At 53.4% G+C, this 16,844-nt stretch overlaps 1 protein-coding gene across 5 annotated transcripts in view; it reads left to right on the forward strand.

Annotated features, from left to right (window-relative positions):
• Window positions 1-16,844, forward strand: part of LOC122387374 (male-specific lethal 3 homolog) — a 34,167-nt gene that overhangs the window by 1,970 nt on the left and 15,353 nt on the right. For 2 of the 5 annotated variants that reach the window (XM_043377509.1, XM_043377508.1), the window contains exons 2-9: window positions 2,395-2,523; window positions 2,822-2,890; window positions 3,029-3,138; window positions 6,981-7,182; window positions 9,906-10,048; window positions 13,107-13,285; window positions 13,657-13,771; window positions 14,062-14,189. In XM_043377509.1, the coding sequence (XP_043233444.1) occupies window positions 2,425-2,523; window positions 2,822-2,890; window positions 3,029-3,138; window positions 6,981-7,182; window positions 9,906-10,048; window positions 13,107-13,285; window positions 13,657-13,771; window positions 14,062-14,189 (1,045 nt within the window). In that variant the 5' untranslated portion in view covers window positions 2,395-2,424. Of the gene's footprint in view, window positions 1-1,391; window positions 1,559-1,748; window positions 1,931-2,394; window positions 2,524-2,821; window positions 2,891-3,028; window positions 3,139-6,980; window positions 7,183-9,905; window positions 10,049-13,106; window positions 13,286-13,656; window positions 13,772-14,061; window positions 14,190-16,844 lie in introns of those variants that run through there. The other 3 variants (XM_043377507.1, XM_043377506.1, XM_043377510.1) reach the window with 3 other exon arrangements.

Below are 16,844 nucleotides of genomic sequence, written 5' to 3' on the forward strand. Positions count from 1 at the left end.
CCAATTCACCACTTAACTGATAATGAGGGCCGAGGGAAGAGAAACATGCAACATGCACAACTGACAACTTGACAAGTGACAAAACACTACCACTATTGCGCAGTGCACAACAAAATACAGCAGCCAGCCCAAAAAATGTTTTGGTGGCTAATTGCAAAACAAGTCACTATAAATGTCTTAGTTGCAGCTGAACACTGCACAATAATCACACTGTTCAAACATTGAGTGAGATGCCACAGGTGGTTTGAATCACACTTTGGTTCAACAGCAAATCTGAAGTGTTGTCATGAGGTTCATGCCTCCATGATCACAGCACTTTGGTTGTGGTTGGCATAACTTGTAGTCTGCAGAGTTCCACATGAACTGCAGACACCTCATCTGGTGGTCTTCATGTTGCTCAACTTCTTCAGGAGGCAAATGTCGACCACCTAGCGGAGGCATGGTCCTGCAGAAAAGAAAGGTAATGCATAAGGTACAAACATTATCTGCTGAAACAGCCCCTTCTGTTGGCTGTTATTAAACTTTTAACATAACATAACAACATGTATTACATGTATATTACATTTGTTGAAGTAAGATACTGCTGGCTATTTCAAAACCAGAAAATGAAATTATATTGTGGCATAATTCACATGCTCAGCTATCAGTATCAAATAATAATTAATTTAATATTTGGCACATTCTATATAACACATTCATAGAATATTCTACTTCACGTCACAGGGACTCACAATCTTTCTATTGGGTGTTTGATTGACGCATTAACTAAGTTTGTCTTAGGTTTTATTATTGCAAAAAATTCATATTGCATTATTGTATCAAAATACTGCCAGCAATAACAAAACAAGAACATGAAATGTCAATGAGCAAGCCGCCTTTCCTAAAAATGGATTAATTTGAAAGGAATTTTAGTTTCTTTTAAGGAAAAGGAGAAATTATTAGCAGGTAATTATCAGAAAACCACTCAACCAGCAAGTGGCTGGGTGGTTTCACAGCAAACATCAAGCCAAAACATATACTTACATTTATCTAACAATTGAGCCATTGACTACTACAAGGATATGTGAGCAAAATATGAATCCAATTATCCAATGTTGACTTCCTTGCAAAGTTTATGCCCTATTTTATGAAAATGTGTCACTAGAATATGATACTTATCATCGAATATTATTTAATTTACGATTTATTTCGATCGGAATGCACATGGAGTCCCGCGCCATTTTCGTCGACGATGAATATGATCGTGTTTCATGAAGGGATAAGGGGTTTCAATGGTCTTTCAAAGCAATAATTTAATGCAAAAATTTGTAGGAAATAATATAAAGCTGGTTCAAATGGCCATCAACCATTTAAAACACCGAAAATACTCACAACTCCGTCCCCACCACCACGCAGCACCGCGCATGCCACACTACTGGCAAAATGCCAAAACTGCTGTCACAGCGGAAATGTTTTTTTTCTCGATTGCAATTGTGGAATTATTTATTAAACAGAAGATGATCTTTCCGAAAAACCGACTGATTTCATACACAGATGCATGGAAAATAAAAAAATCCCGGTAAGTTTATTTGTATTGTTTTGTCGATTTTGACATCCTCCTAGTTTGCAGCCATATTTCGATATGTTCTACAGGGAGTTCAGAATTATTTCAGGACCAATCTTTTCCTCATTCATTTTCCCGTCGATCATGAAATTTTTAGAGCGGAACAATTAGTTTCCAGGCGGTCCGAGCGGTTTTCGTGAGAAGGGTGCAAAAATCGGCGTCATTTTTAGAGCCTCGACACCAGCTCAACACAGGACCCTATGGGAGACGGTGAAGTAGCGGAAGCAATAAATAGAGCGCTCTAATTTTAGCTTATTTCCCTGTAGTGTCACCGACTGATATGATTGATTCAGTAGGTTCAGTCAGGAAGGCATCAGTAGGTGCCAGGTGGGCTTAATTTTGATGATACAACTTAATTTTTAGTGCAGATCTGACATCTAATGGAAATTATTGACTGATGAGGGTAGTGCAGATTTCCGGCTCATCTGGTGTGGATTTGTCATCCCAGCAAAATATGCATCTGTTGGCTGTTGCTGGTCAACTTGCCATGTTTGGCAGTCTTGCTCCACCTGAGCATGCCCAGTGTTTTTATATACCTTGGCATGCCCATGACACTGACAGGCAAGCCAGGCTCACATTCCAGTACTGTGGCAGATATCTGGTGTTTGGCATGCATCAAGTGTTTGCTTTTTATTTCCAGTATGTTTGTCAAATTTTGCATGTGTAATGTAACTGCAAGATGGTAATTCAATGCATCTTACAGTCAGATGCATATTCCTGTCAGTAGGTTCCTTGTGTCTGAACATTGGCACTATCCCCTCCACTGACCTGTTGTGGGCACCCTCTTACAGTGAGCCCTGGCCGCGCCGTCGCCGGCCGGCATGGTACACACGCGTGGCCAGCCGCGGTTCACGGAGGGCGAGCGCGTGCTCTGCTACGAGCCCGACACCAGCAAGGCGCAGGTGCTCTACGAGGCCAAGGTAGGGAGACGTCAGGAGTCGGGGCTAGATCCCGGGCAGCAAGGGGAGGGTAGGGGAGGCACAAACTGAAGCTAAAGGGGAGTCCCAGTGAACGATGATTGATAAATACCATGCATAACTATAAGGCTTCTATCGGTTGAATGGAGCGTCTGTTGATTCTATTTACTAAGTCATAATGATATTTTTTCGCTTACCTGCATACTGTGGTAAAGCTTTGCCTTTAAGCGTGATTTCAAAATACTACACTTTGGGATTATTTTTTCACTAGCGCCCGCGCCGGCGGGACGGCTATTCACAGGTGCTGGAGGTTGCGGAGAGGAGGGACAGGAATGGACGGCGAACGATTGAGTGCCTGGTGCATTTTCAGGTCAGTATGCGGCCGCCCGACGTAAGTCGCTCAGTATTTGCGCTCTCTGTGTTCACCGGGGAGCGGTTTGTAGGAGGCTGTGTTTCCAATGGCCGGAGTGTACCCGACTGCAGCTGACGGCGGCTGTCCGGACGGCAGGGCTGGAATTCGGGCTGGGACCGGTACGTAGCCGAGGACCAAATCCTGGAGTACAGCGAGGCCAACCGGCGGCTGCAACGCTCGCTCGCCGAGAGGTTCCTGCCGCCCGGGTGAGTAGCCCGCCCCTGGGGAGTGGGATACCCGTCTCAAGCCGCGTACACAGACCTTGAAATGAATGTGTGACATTTATGCAGATGGTTTATATTGTTTTTAGCTTAACGGTAAAACAACATCTTTGATTTTGTCTATTAGATTTATATTTAATTGAATTGCGCATATTTTAGTTTGCGCCAGCTTATAAGAGCGTGGGTGAATGTCGCTCGGCCGATCGTTTGGCTGGTGGTGGCTCAGGTAATTGGTCGCAGCTCCTGCCCTCTGCTCGATGACCCTCGGCCGCGGCCGCCGGTAGCCGAGACACCCGTCGCGGGGGACGCTAACAGTCCGTAGTGTGACGCCCGGCTCGGCCCAGTCCGAGAACGGCTCGGCGGCAGAGTGGGCCGGGAGGCGCCAGGCGCCGAATTAGCGTCCGAGTGTATGCTTTATGCTCTGCTGTGACACGCCGTAATCAGATCATCGGCACGTGCGTAATTTCCCGAGGGCGCCGCCGGGCCGCCACTGCAGTCGGGTGCCACCGGTCCCGGGGCAGGAGAGCCGACCAAAGGCGCGGCGTCCACTCACCCGAGTCACCGCCGCCGGGTAATCGGTCAGGGATGATACCGCCGGTAAGTCGGTCAGTGGCCTTTACCGCCGGGTAATCGGTCAGGGATGATACCGCCGGTAAGTCGGTCAGTGGCCTTTACCGCCGGGGAGTCGAACGGTCGTAATGCTTTTCATTGTTATGTTTTGCAAGCTGCTGCTTCGGGCCGTTTATAATTTTCCGTTTCTGGCATTACGTTGTTATCCTTTGAGATCATTCGGGGTCACTTCAGTGACCTTTAATAGATAATTTAATGCCTACTGCTTGCATTCTGCATAGTCTATTTTGTGACTTATTTTTGTGCATTGTTTTAAATGTCATTTCGTCTTCATGAGAGTCATTTTATCTTGTGTTGCTTTCTCCAGAGACTGTTCACATTCTTCCAGTGTCAGCGTTCTGAGACGATCCTCCATTTTTAGCTAGATGACATTCATAACGTCACCCCTTGGTGCCTATGACGTCATCCTCGGGCGTGTTTCGGATTGGCTGTCACTGTGCCCCGCTGTGCGCAGGGTCTAATAACTCGCTGACCGGCATAGTTTCTGTCCTTGGAGGTCGCCCAGGATCGGAGCAGGTGGGGTGCACCTTTATTGGCCCCCCACTGCGGCTTCGTTAGTCGATTTGGTGCGTGGATCTCCACCAATCCGTCCGTCTCTGTAAAACTTTGTCAGCTCCTGTTCAGCGCCGCTTCCGGCCAACATTACACTTCACCAGTCGTGCGTCACGAACATTGAGACGATGACGCGTGCAACGGTGTACTGTAACTGTTCTATGACTTTGTCGCTGTGTGTGCGTTTCTTCGTGACTCATTTCTGTTCAAATGACGCTTATGCTTAGTAGGTCGGCTCTCTCGGCTCGATTCCAGTAGAAATATGCACACTGCGCTGGTAGGGTCGCTCACACCGCGCTCGTCAGGCCCAAGTTCTCTCCATGTATCGAAACCGGTGATGCTGAATTATCATTGCAAATTAAATGTCTATTGAAAAGCAATGAACGTTGAAATCGCAACAAGGAACATCCAATTTGTTATATGCATGTTGTATTATCATTTTGTCTTCCTCGGATCTCATCACATTTGCCATAGGATGTCTCACCGTTGTTTTAGACTTTACACTACGGCGTAGCTAAGTATATGCCGTTTTCCGAAGAAGTTGTGAAGTCAGTTTTGATTGGCGCTGTTTGGCGCGCCACTGAGTGTAGGGGACTGGAGGTGGGGTCGGGAGACGGGTCGACCGGTATCCCAGTGGACCGCGCGAACATGGCCCCATAGCCAGCGTCACCGACCAAAGCTTACTGGCCGCAACGGGGCTGAGAGCCCTACCTGCCGTATAGGTGCGACAATAGGTAAAAACTGTGCAGAAGGTGCACAAGGTTGTATTAGTGACTACTTTCGCTCCATTAATAACATTAATTCCGTCACTCGTTTGATTTTATATTGGCTATCCCATTATCCACGGCCGGCGGCTGATCCCACTCGGTGCAGCGGGGATGCAGTACGTGTATGTTACTTAACCCTATTAGTGGCAGGCTCCTGGCTACCCCATATTAGTGGCAGGGGGGGGGGCTGTTTACGACCCCCCTTGATATCTCGAGATCTAACCGGCCGATTTTCAAAATTCAAACGGCATTCGATTTGGCTCAACGAGATCTACATTTCTAAAAAAAAGTAAAATTAAAAAATGTCAATAGGGGGGTAGAGGGGGGTAAAAACGGGCAAATTGCAGATACATTTTAGACTGTTTATCACGGCCAGGTTTCTGAACCAATCTTAAAGCAACTTTTGCCGATCGATAGAGAATGAACCAGGAATTCACATGGATCCTAAAAATATGCATTTTCAAAAATCATAGGCGGATACAGATCATTGAGATTGGGGGTACACAAAAAGTATAGTAAATAAGGTTTTTATTGGTACTGTTTCTAAAAAGGGTGGCAATGGTCTTGTTATGTTACAATTTTCTTATGAGAGAACGACTAAAATTGTATTGGTCATGCATAGGCGGTGTCAGGGCACCTATGTTGGGAGGTAAAAAATAACCCCCCTTTTTGGACGCCTGGATCCGCCTATTATAGCAAAAACGTGTCAAAAGAGGATGCACAATAACTTTGTATATGTTATCACATGATACCTTTCATTCACTGTTCGTAAAACTGGTGCAGCATCGTGATCTTCGCCCAAATGACTCGCTTCACGAATAGGACCCCCAATTCCCAGTGCTCTGGAGCCGCCCCTGGTAAAGTTATGAACTTGAAATTTTCAGGGAATGTGCCCAATTTAGTTTTAGGAAAAGTCAGAAAATTTCAGCATCGTAGCTTCAGCGGTTTCGGAGATATTCCCGAAAAACCTGAGGGGTGGATAAAAACAACCCCCCCCCCTGCCACTAATAGGGGTAAATATCCCACCACCTGCCCGCAATAACACAACTTCGGCGTACCGCGCGGGCCGCCCTCACAGCCAGTGGCGGCGTTACCTTGCCATTGTTTCATTGAATTGTCTATGGCGCTGGTCACAATCTACCTATTTATAGACTGGTTGATGTTTGGGATTCGCCGACCTCGCCTTGAGTATTTGCGCACTCTTTCTGAAAGTTTTTGCTTTGATGACTTGCTGGCTATGCTGGCAGTGTTAAGTGCTTCTTATGTATATGGTGACGGACCTGAACCGACAAGCCATCAGCCTGACTGACCTACGGCTGTCCCCAGTCTGGTCCGACAGAGGTTCCCGGCTGAACTCGGTCAGACCCACGACTGACCTATCTGACCCCTACCTGACCCTTGCTGACGTGACTTTTATCTGACCCCGTTCTGACCCGCCCAGAGTGGTGAACCGGCGCCGATACAATGTACCCGCCCTGACCCCGTTCTGACCCCGTGTTGACCCCGTTCTGACCCGCCCAGGGTGGTGGACCGGCGCCGGTACAGTGTACCCGCCCTGACCCCTATCTGACCCGCCCTGACCCCGCTCTGACCCCTAGCTGACCCGTGTTGACCCCGTGCTGACCCGCCCAGGGTGGTGGACCGGCGCCGGTACAGTGTACCCGCTCTGAACCCTATCTGACCCGCCCTGACCCCGTTCTGACCCGTGCTGACCCGCCCAGGGTGGTGGACCGGCGCCGGTACAGTGTACCCGCCCTGACCCCGTTCTGACCCCGTGTTGACCCCACTCTGACCCCGCTCTGACCCCGCTCTGACCCCGTTCTGACCCCGTGTTGACCCCGCTCTGACCCCGTTCTGACCCCGTTCTGACCCGCCCAGGGTGGTGGACCGGCGCCGGTACAGCGCCGCCGACAGCCAGCACTCGTCGACGGGCGGCTGCTCGGCGCCGCCCTCGGAGGTCGCGAGCGGAGACGAGTCCGAGGACGAGGCGGTCTCGCCGGCCGCCGCGCACGTCGAGATGCCGGCCGCGCTGCGCCGCCGGCTCGACGACGACTACTACTACGTCAACAAGTACCACAAGGTGCGTGCTGAGTGGGCGGGGCGCGGCGGCCGGCAGCGCTGGAGATGTGGCGCGGGATGGGGGAGATGGTGATACCCGGTGATGCCCAATGACAGAGGATGGCTCGCCGCGATGCATAGGCCGCGTTGTGTTTGGCGCACACCGCCAAAGGAGCCAAACAAGGCAGCTATCAGTTGTTATGGTCCTCACCACCCAACACCGTACGCAAGCCGTTACCGTTTTCGCTAACCGGCTTGCTTTTCGTGGCCGCAGTCGTTAGTCAGTTTCTCGGTAGTTTGATCCGGATAGAACGGTGGCGGATCTGTCCTCCGGTTCATTGGATCCGACGATGCAGTTAATTACTCCGGGCGACGGTGACCGGCATTTCGACTGATTGCCGTACCCTGCAAGGCCGAGGCTATTATTGTGCTGCGTCGGAGAGAAGAGAGACGCCTCACCGGCGTACTTGCGAAGGGCACCTGCCTAAAGCAGACAATCGCCAAATCTTTTGATTTTAGATTACGACTTATAAAGTTTTTTTTTGCCGGTCATGATTGCTATTTTAGATTGAAAAAACAAAACAAAATTGTCTATCAACGACTCAGAAGTTGAGTTCACTTGACTTGAAGTTCAGTCCTTCCTTGGCCATTCCCATTCGGTCACCGGAATTTAATAGGATATCACTGAGTGTGTCTAACGGCGCTTTTTACTGCGGGAGCTCCCCGCCGACGCGAGCATTTGTCACTGTTTGTGGCATCGCCGGCTACATTTGCTGAAAATGGTTAGATGTAGCGAGTCCCGGCCCCCGGTGGGGAGGGGGTCGCTCTGCCGCGGCACCGCAGCCGTCAGTCACCGTCGCCGATACGCCGGAGGGCGCGGAGCCGCCGTCGGAAATGGAGGCGGAGTGACGCCTTTCCGTCGGCTCTGTGAAAGTGGCCGGGTATCGGGAATGTGCGGATTCGCGAGCAGCCCGCCGGTGCCCCCCCCCCCTTCTCCTCCCCTGCAGCTCATACCGAACTGATGCAGGCGGGCGCTAGTGTTAAACAGGCGTCTTTCCCGGGCATTGCGTCATTGGAGAGACGAGTTCTTAGCGATTTTGTTTTTTGTCTGCATCATTTTCCCGTTGCACTTAAAAAGCGGCATTACGACAAATAATATTATTGTCGCTGTTAAATGCCCATCACTGCACCTCTCCTAGCCTTCCCCCGTATCCCCTCCTAGTCTTCACGGTTATCCGATCGGGCGTGTTAGTTTAGTCAGATTTCAGCCGGCGCCGACCTAGTCGCCGTCCATTGGCGAGTTTTGATCAGATGCGTGGGACGCCTACCCACCGACAGATCCGCCGGTCTGGCGGTGGTCGGGGCGGGGCGGCCCGGTTTCGCTCCCCAGGGCTGGCCGGCCCGGTTGTGACAATCGCTGGACCGTGTCCGTCGCCGCCCCCTGCCTCCGTGTGCCGCCACTGGGCCTCCCTCGTTAGCAAGTTGTCCACAGTCACCGGAGGGTGGCTTCCGGGCCCGACGAGCCCGGCAACAGAGTCCCAGAGAACCGGATTAAACCGACACTGGGATGTCGAGCGGGCTTAGACGATGGAAATCAGTTGGAGACGAGGGTTTCGTGCAATGTATTTCTACGGGCCCTGCCGAGCAAACCATTTGATTTAATTGGAGCTTCGACGGTGCTTTGATATTTGTGATGCCGGCTCCTTACGATGTTCAGGAAGTCAGTCCGTTCTACCGTAGGTATAACCCCGTGCCAGTCTTCATTGGTGAATACTGAATATTCTGTAAGGCTAAAGATAAAAAAGGGAATTTCCTATACAAGTTTTAGACCCGAACATAACCCCATAGGATGTGATATGCATTTATTTATTTGTGTGAATAGGCAATGAGCTGTGTAAATACACGAGCATGTACAATTTGAAGGCGTTAAGGCCTGGCTACACTATGCGTTTTCTGCGTGCGTTTTTTGCGTGTTTGCGGGTTTTGCGCGATATCGTTCTAGAAAAATAAACGATATCATGTTTTGTGATGTTTTTTATATTCAATTGTAGTTAATATAAGAGTTATATTAACTTCTGTATATAACTAGTGTAAAAATTATATTATTTTTTACTTTTTTCTAGAACGATATTAGGCAAAAAACGCAAACCCGCAAAAAACGCACGCAGAAAACGCATAGTGTAGCCAGGCCTTTACTCGCCTCTTTCTTTGCATCATTTGGAACATTACCTCACGCTCGACGTGTTCCTGCCCTCCCCGTCCGCTGGCGTGCCACTAGGCCCGGCCGCGGAGTACGATACAGCTGTCACCGCCGGCCGTCAGCGCCAGACCCGGCCATCAGCCCGGCGGAGCGCTCCGTTTTGATGTGCCGGGAGATAAATGATTCGCCGCTCGCTTTCAGCTATGGGTCACCGGCGCCTTTGTGGTGTTAAGCCGACCATAGGTCACAATCGGGTGGCCCCGACAGAGGTCAGCGTTTGTAGTAGCTGACCGATGGATTTGGACACCGGCCGGCCGTGCCGAGTGCTACGTCAGGCTGTGACGACTGTTACGTCAGACTGTGATGTCCGTTACATCAGGCTGTGGCGACTGTTACGTCAGACTGTGATGTCCGTTACATCAGGCTGTGGCGACTGTTACGTCAGGCTGTGATGTCCGTTACATCAGGCTGTGGCGACTGTTACGTCAGGCTGTAACACCTGTTCTGTCTGGTGTGACCCCCCTCTGTCCCCCCCCCTCCCCCAGCTGCCGCAGCTGCCGTGTGAGCCGACCGTGGTGGCCGTCCTCGAAGCGTACGTCCAGCACTGGCAGCAGACGGGCAGCCGGCGCCCCTCCACCGGCGGCCGCGGCAAGAGCCGGGACCCCGACTGGGAGGTCAGCGCGCGCAGGTCAGTGACAAGACCCCGACTGGGAGGTCAGCGCGCGCAGGTCAGTGACAAGATCCCGACTGGGTGAGGGACGGGACCCCGACTGGGAGGTCAGCGCGCGCAGGTCAGTGACAAGATCCCGACTGGGTGAGGGACGGGACCCCGACTGGGAGGTCAGCGCGCGCAGGTCAGTGACAAAATCCCGACTGGGAGGTCAGCGCGCGCAGGTCAGTGACAAGATCCCGACTGGGTGAGGGACGGGACCCCGACTGGGAGGTCAGCGCGCGCAGGTCAGTGACCCCGACTGGGTAACGGGACCTCGACTGGGAGGTCAGCGCGCGCAGGTCAGTGACAAGATCTCGACTGGGAGGGACGGGACCCCGACTGGGAGGACAGCGCGAGCAGGTCAGTGACGGTACCCCGGCTGGGTGAGGGACGGGACCCCGACTGGGAGGTCAGCGCGCGCAGGTCAGTGACAAGATCCCGCCTGGGAGGTCAGCACGCGCAGGTCAGTGACAAGATCCCGACTGGGTGAGGGACGGGACCCCGACTGGGAGGTCAGCACGCGCAGGTCAGTGACAAGATCCCGACTGGGTGAGGGACGGGACCCCGACTGGGAGGTCAGCGCGCGCAGGTCAGTGACAAGATCCCGACTGGGAGGTCAGCGCGCGCAGGTCAGTGACAAGATCCCGACTGGGTGAGGGACGGGACCCCGACTGGGAGGTCAGCGCGCGCAGGTCAGTGACCCCGACTGGGTAACGGGACCTCGACTGGGAGGTCAGCGCGCGCAGGTCAGTGACAAGATCTCGACTGGGAGGGACGGGACCCCGACTGGGAGGTCAGCGCGAGCAGGTCAGTGACGGTACCCCGGCTGGGTGAGGGACGGGACCCCGACTGGGAGGTCAGCGCGCGCAGGTCAGTGACAAGATCTCGACTGGGAGGGACGGGACCCCGACTGGGAGGTCAGCGCGAGCAGGTCAGTGACGGTACCCCGGCTGGGTGAGGGACGGGACCCCGACTAGGAGGTCAGCGCGCGAAGATCGGTGACCCCGACTGGGAGGGACGGGACCCCGACTGGGAGGTCAGCGCGCGCAAGTCAGTGACGGTACCCCGACTGGGAGGGACGGTACCCCGACTGGGAGGGACGGGACCCCGACTGGGAGGGACGGTACCCCGACTGGGAGGGACGGGACCCCGACTGGGAGGGAGGTCAGCGCGCGCAGGTCTGAGGTCTGTGACGGTACCCCGACTGGGAGGTCAGCGCGCGCAGGTCAGTGACCCCGACTGGGTGAGGGACGGGACCCCGACTGGGAGGTCAGCACGCGAAGATCAGTGACCCCGACTGGTTGAGGGACGGGGCCCCGACTGGGAGGGACCGGACCTCTGGTGAGGGACGGGTCTCCGACTGGGAGGTCAGCGCGCGCACCTGAGAGTCTGAGCAAAGGAAGCGGGCTGCGGATATCTAACAAGGGAGAGAGACATTGAAATGGGTGACCTAAAAGTCAATGTCTCACTGACTTATGGACCTCATATTTTTTGTCTCTTCAGAACTTATTCTTTGGATATTTTTATTCCGTACTTTTTTACCTGATATTTGTGTGCCGTAGTTGAGCATTACCGGACAGGTCACATGACACCGGGTTCCGGAACGCTCCATATCGGAAGGAGCCGCGGCGTGTCACCCAATTTCAGCCGGACATCCTGTCTTGCGCAACGTTTCTCATTTGACCGGGCTATCATGTTCCATGCCCGTGGGCTATATTGAACTCAATTGGGCGCTGTACCATTGATCACATTCAGCTGACACTGGTGCGGACGTATGACGGATACTTTTCTCCGGCGACGCTGGTGAATCTCTGTTATATGTATTGTTATTTAACTCTGCGATCCTAGCTGGCCAAGGAAAGGTACCGATTATGTCCAATACTGCACTGATGTTGTAAACATTCACCGCGCGGGCATATGCCTGTTCGGAACATCCAATGCCTCAACCACGTTCAAAGTCACTCATCTTGCGCTTAATAAGCGCCTCTTCCTTACGCTTAGTCCTCACCGCTCAATGAAAAACACAAACAAAATCACATATTAGGTGCTTTACCTAGCGAGAAACTCAAACAGCCTTTAGGAACAGCAGAGCGCAGCGCCCGTTCACTGTGACCGCTCGCAGCCCGCCTTGTGTGCTGATGTCTCAATGGCCTTCCGCTGCCGTTCAGCACACGTGTCAATGGCCTTCCCCTGCCGTTCAACACGCGTACACACACAGCGACTGATTGGAGCTGGTCGGGTGCTCCGGTGTATGCAGTGGAGTGCCGCGGCGCACAGGAGGTGCCGGGGACACGGATTTGGCGTCCCGAACTCCGCGCTAACAAGCCGGCACTGGAGGCGCTCATTGATACTGCGCTCGGACGGGGTCCGATTATTATCGGCCGCTGTTGTGAGCGATGCTGCCGCACTGTCGGCTCGGCGGATAGGACACCTTTGACTGGCCGATATAGGTGAAAAGGTGTCTCAGCAGGGCACCGACTGCGTCCTGCTGTGACAAATGCACACGGCACACGCTTATGTAATATCTGCATTGTACACTTCTTGTGCTCGAGTGTGTTCGCTTTTTCGTTTGCGCATGTGTTGGTTTGGTAGAGTGGTTGTGTGTTTTGTGTTGTTCATATGCGTTTTATTTTTAACATAACGATTCTGTCATTTGATTGGGAAGCAGTTCTATATTTGGAAAAAGTGAGTTTGTTGAATAATGGAGATACTTTCCTTGTCATCGTACCTGGAAGACAGTTTGCCACATGACACAGAGTCCTCGTCCCTGGAATGTGAGAGCTCACATTGATTTCGTCATTTCATTTCGACATTGTTCCCATAGATTAATTGTTGCTCGGAGCGGGCGTCTCGCCGCTCGTTTGCTCGTTATCGGCGCCGGCGCCGCGTCTCCTGCGGCCCAATTATGCCGGGACAGAAACCAACCCTTGTATTCTGATCAGCAATCATTAGAAGCGCAGGGATCGACCGGCGGGCCGCCCGCCCGCGGACGGGGACCGAACACTGACACTGCCGCGCCGGTGCCCTGTTCCAGTCTGAATCTCTGCAAGGAGGTGGTGGACGGCCTGCGGATCACCTTTGATCACGTGCTGGAACTTCAGCTTCTGTACGCGGCCGAGAGGGAGCAGCACGGTCGGCTGCTGCGGCCCGCCTCGCCGGCCAGTGACGGGCCGGCGCGCACCCGGCACGCCTCGGCCCGCTCGGACCGCACCGGTGAGGATGAGCTGGAGACGGCAGTCGCGGCAGCGGAACCCCAGAGGCGGCGCTCACTGCCCTGTCCAGCAGCCGCCGAGCTCTCGACGTTATAACTGCCTCCGGAAAAAGAAATAAAGCTTCACGATTATCACATGATTATCACAGCTAGGTGTATGTATTACATTAACTACAGCAAAGTACGTATCTTTGCGTTGTTGAAGCGCCTATATTCGATAGCACGGCATTCGGTGCCGGTCGTCCTGGCTCGACCTCCTCATCGCCCCCGCCCCCCCCCCCCCCGCTACTGAGCACGATGGGTGCCGGGCCCGGCTCGCCCCCCCCCCCCCCCCCCCCGCCCCGGCCGCTGACTCGACTCTGCCGTCCCGCAGACGAGTCGGCGTCCCGGATGACTCTGCGCTCGCGCCGGCCCACGCGTGACTCTGAGTCAACTGAGCGGGAGTGCGCCGCCAGCTCGGGCGACGAGCAGCCGGACTCCAAACGCAGGTGAGCCGTGAGCTAACCGCTGAGCTCCCTCTGCAGCACTCGTGGGCTAACGGGCCGTGAGCTAACCGCTGAGCTCAGCCTGCAGCGGCCGTGAGCTATCGGGCAGCGAGCCGGGATTGATGAAATTTTGGCTTGCGGGTTTTCAGATCGGGTTCTATTTCCGCGACTTTCCCGATTCATCCGCTCACTGCAGTGGTGCCTCAGCGATATTGGCTACACCAGTTGAAATCGCCGTGCCTGTCCACTGTCCGGGAGCCGTGGCTCGGCTGACACGCGCCCCCCGTCCGCAGGCCGTTCAGCGTGGAGTCGACCGAATCGGCGCGCGCGCGCTGGTCGCTGCTGCCACCTGGCGAGCTGTCGAGGAGTCCGCCGCTGCCGTGCTGCGTGTACGGGGCCATCCACCTGCTGCGTCTGATGGGTGAGCAATCGGTACCGAGTACCGAGTACCGAGTACAGGCCCGGGCACGGTACCGGTACTAAATACAGGGGGTCGCCACCTGCTGCGGCTAATGGTACTGGGGCGCCTATTTTCGGATGAAAGGAGACAAGGTTTGCCGGTAGCGCCAAACAAAGTAAATGATTCCTAAGTGAGACATGGGAACATTATTCGACGCTTCTTTTTTATTTACTACATGTTTTTTATATAAACGACTTAAATATCAACAAACACGGTATACAAAAGTGGGTTATAAGAATGATCACAATTATGAAAGACCGAATACAAAAGCCGATGTCATATGAGCTCGATATACTGGACACTATAGGCTCTGCTCTTCCCATTCACCAGTGTATCACTGCATCAGTCCGGTATGGTCTCCCATACACTGTTGCGCCGCTCGGTCTCAGAGTCGGCGCCTGGCCGCCCCTGGGCCGCCCGGCCGCCGCCGCCGGCCGGTCCGCCGCGCCCCCTGTGCCGGCCGCCGCTCCCCGGCACCGCTCCGATCCCGGCCCCGCCCCGGCGGCGGCGGCGGCGGCCACCGGACAGCTTTGGCTGCGGCGCGGCGGCCACGGGCGGCTCGACGGCGGCGCACACCCAGGCCACGGTGACGGTCTTTTGCATGAGCTCGCCGCGGTGCCGGTAGTCGACGTTCCAGCGCAGCGGCTGACACCGGCGGCCGGCGCCGCACGGCGACCTCTCGCGGTCGGCGGCCACCTGGATGGTGACCGGGTGGCCGTCGATGTCGAACTCTTGCTCCTGCTGCTGGAAGGCGCAGACGGCGCGATCCGGGGCGCTCGTCGAGCCGGCCACTAGAGGTGTCAATTTCAGAAATTTCTTGTCCGATGTCCGTCCAATGTCCAAAATCCTAGCTCACTTTTGTCCGAAAAATGTCCAAAGCATGGATTTTTCCGAAAAATGTCCGAAAGCTGGATATGGAAAGAGAGGATGGTAGAATTGATCTATATTAGGTACATGTTTGTATGTACCACATGATAACTAGAATAACATATCCGCCACCTGGTTCTGAGTGCAAAATATTGCAAACTAAAAATGTTGAAGCAATATCATATGCAATACTGGGAATGGGCATTTGGGCAATAGGCCTAATCTGATATACAACACAAACAGCATATTGAGACAAGCCTATTCTGCTTCAAAATGTGCTACAGCCTACAACTGAAGCTGAGTAAGCAAGAATAATGCAAAACATTGCATTATCCCTCAAATTTGCGTTCTCAAAAAGGTATTGACTTCTTGCCACACCCCTTTGACACTAAGCCACCTGATGATGAATAATACAGCAATAATGCAAGAAGCTAGTCACTTACAATAATGAATAATGATGCATATCTTCATCTTATATCACACTGGCTGAGATGTAAAGTTTGAGCTTCTTGCAAAAGCAGAATTGAAATAGGTAGAACATGTGAGATAGGTACATCTGGAAGAAACGTGCTCTTCACTGAGCCACACATCTCTAAGTCCAAAAGAATTAGCGATCACAAAAAATAAAATTACTTGCTATGATTTAACACAAATTCACTAAAATTCACAAGCAAAAAGAAGTTGTAATCATTCTTGGTAGAATGAAAACACATTTCATGCTACCATTCTCGGTAGCATGGAACATGGTATCCGGCCTTGAGTCGATGATGTGAAAGTAAATCAATAATATGACGTCATCATCCGCTTCTCTCAGCCAGTGAATTTCACGTATGAACGCGGCGGTCACACGTCCCACATCGACCACATCATCGTGCCTGGCAAACTTGCAGATGAACAGCTTCTGTCATGTTCTATCATCCCGCCTTCTCATGACAACCTCAGTCCCCATCTGCCTATAACATGTACTCTTCTGCTCCAAATAAACGGTGAAGAGAGGGAAAGACCAGCGCCGCGAGACCACTCCAGTTCTCACCGCACGGTACTGGATTGGAACAATTCCGACAGGAATCAAAGGTACTGTGAACTGCTCTCCACGCAGCTGGAGACAGTGGTCCAGCCAAACCTCAGCGCCGATCAGATAGACTGCCTCCTGACGTCAGCCATCCATCAAGCTGCAGCTGAGGCCGGCTGCTCCCGGCCCCGAAGACCGCCAAAGTCCTGGTGGAGCCCTTCAGTGTCGGCAGCACGGGACCGGGCGCGCCTGTGGCATCGCATTTGGACTCACGCCGGTCGACCACGGAATACGGTCCTGCACAACTGCTTCAAAGTTGCGCGTCGTTCATACAGGCAGGCCCGGGTCGATGCAGCACGTGCCCAGGTTGATAACAGCGCAAATCTCCTGTCATCGCTGCGTCAGAAGAAGGACATCAATTCGTTCTGGCGCCGTGTAGAGCAGGCTCGACGTGGCTCGGGCGGTTTGCGCTCCTCGCTCACGGCGGACAGCCTCGAGGCCCACTTCCGCCCCATTCATACGGACGAGGACACCCTCTCTGCAGCCCAAGATGATGTGCGCACCCGAGTAGAAGCCCTGCTGTCCCAGGCGAAAGAAGATCCTGGCCCCGCTAAGCGCGTCACTGCAGGAGATGTAGCTCGCTTGATCCCGCAAATCAACCGCAACGCATCACCAGGACCGGACGGCGTCACCGCTGAGCATCTTGTCTACGGCTCTTCAGGACCACTGCACGAGGC

The sequence above is a fragment of the Amphibalanus amphitrite genome, unplaced genomic scaffold (genome assembly GCF_019059575.1).
Source record: "Amphibalanus amphitrite isolate SeventyFive unplaced genomic scaffold, NRLGWU_Aamphi_draft 000284F_arrow, whole genome shotgun sequence".
Taxonomy (NCBI): Eukaryota; Metazoa; Arthropoda; class Thecostraca; order Balanomorpha; family Balanidae; genus Amphibalanus; species Amphibalanus amphitrite.